The 307-nt window shown below is 56.7% G+C and overlaps 1 protein-coding gene across 1 annotated transcript in view; it reads left to right on the top strand.

Moving 5' to 3' along the window:
• Positions 1-73: 73 nt before the first annotated feature.
• Positions 74-307, top strand: part of TMEM19 (transmembrane protein 19) — an 11871-nt gene continuing 11637 nt past the window's right edge. Inside the window, exon 1 of the mRNA XM_010141919.1 lies at positions 74-227. Within this exon, the coding sequence (XP_010140221.1) occupies positions 77-227 (151 nt within the window). The 5' untranslated portion in view covers positions 74-76. The remainder of the gene's footprint in view (positions 228-307) is intronic.

Below are 307 nucleotides of genomic sequence, written 5' to 3'. Positions count from 1 at the left end.
GGCCCTGGCGGGAGGAGGAGAAGTAGGAGGAGTTAGCAGTGTCGCTGATAAGCTGCACCTTGTGCTTCCCCGCCAGATGTTCTCCTTCTGGCTTCCGGTGTCCTGTTACGAGGAGGATTGCTTCACAGATTATCTCAAGATGATGGCGAATATTGTCGTCCTGAACGTGCTCATCTGTATTTCTCTGACGTTCTGGATCGTGTCCATTACTGCAAGTACGTACTACGGTGAGTCCAAAGGCTAGGGCCTGGGGAGAAGCCGGCATGGCCCGACGAGGGGTGAGCCGAGCCACCCACCCCCTCCCCCA

This window comes from Buceros rhinoceros, unplaced genomic scaffold (assembly GCF_000710305.1).
Source record: "Buceros rhinoceros silvestris isolate BGI_N320 unplaced genomic scaffold, ASM71030v1 scaffold11308, whole genome shotgun sequence".
Taxonomy (NCBI): Eukaryota; Metazoa; Chordata; class Aves; order Bucerotiformes; family Bucerotidae; genus Buceros; species Buceros rhinoceros.
Note: the sequence above shows the minus strand (reverse complement) of the source record. Positions and strands in the feature narration are given on the sequence as shown.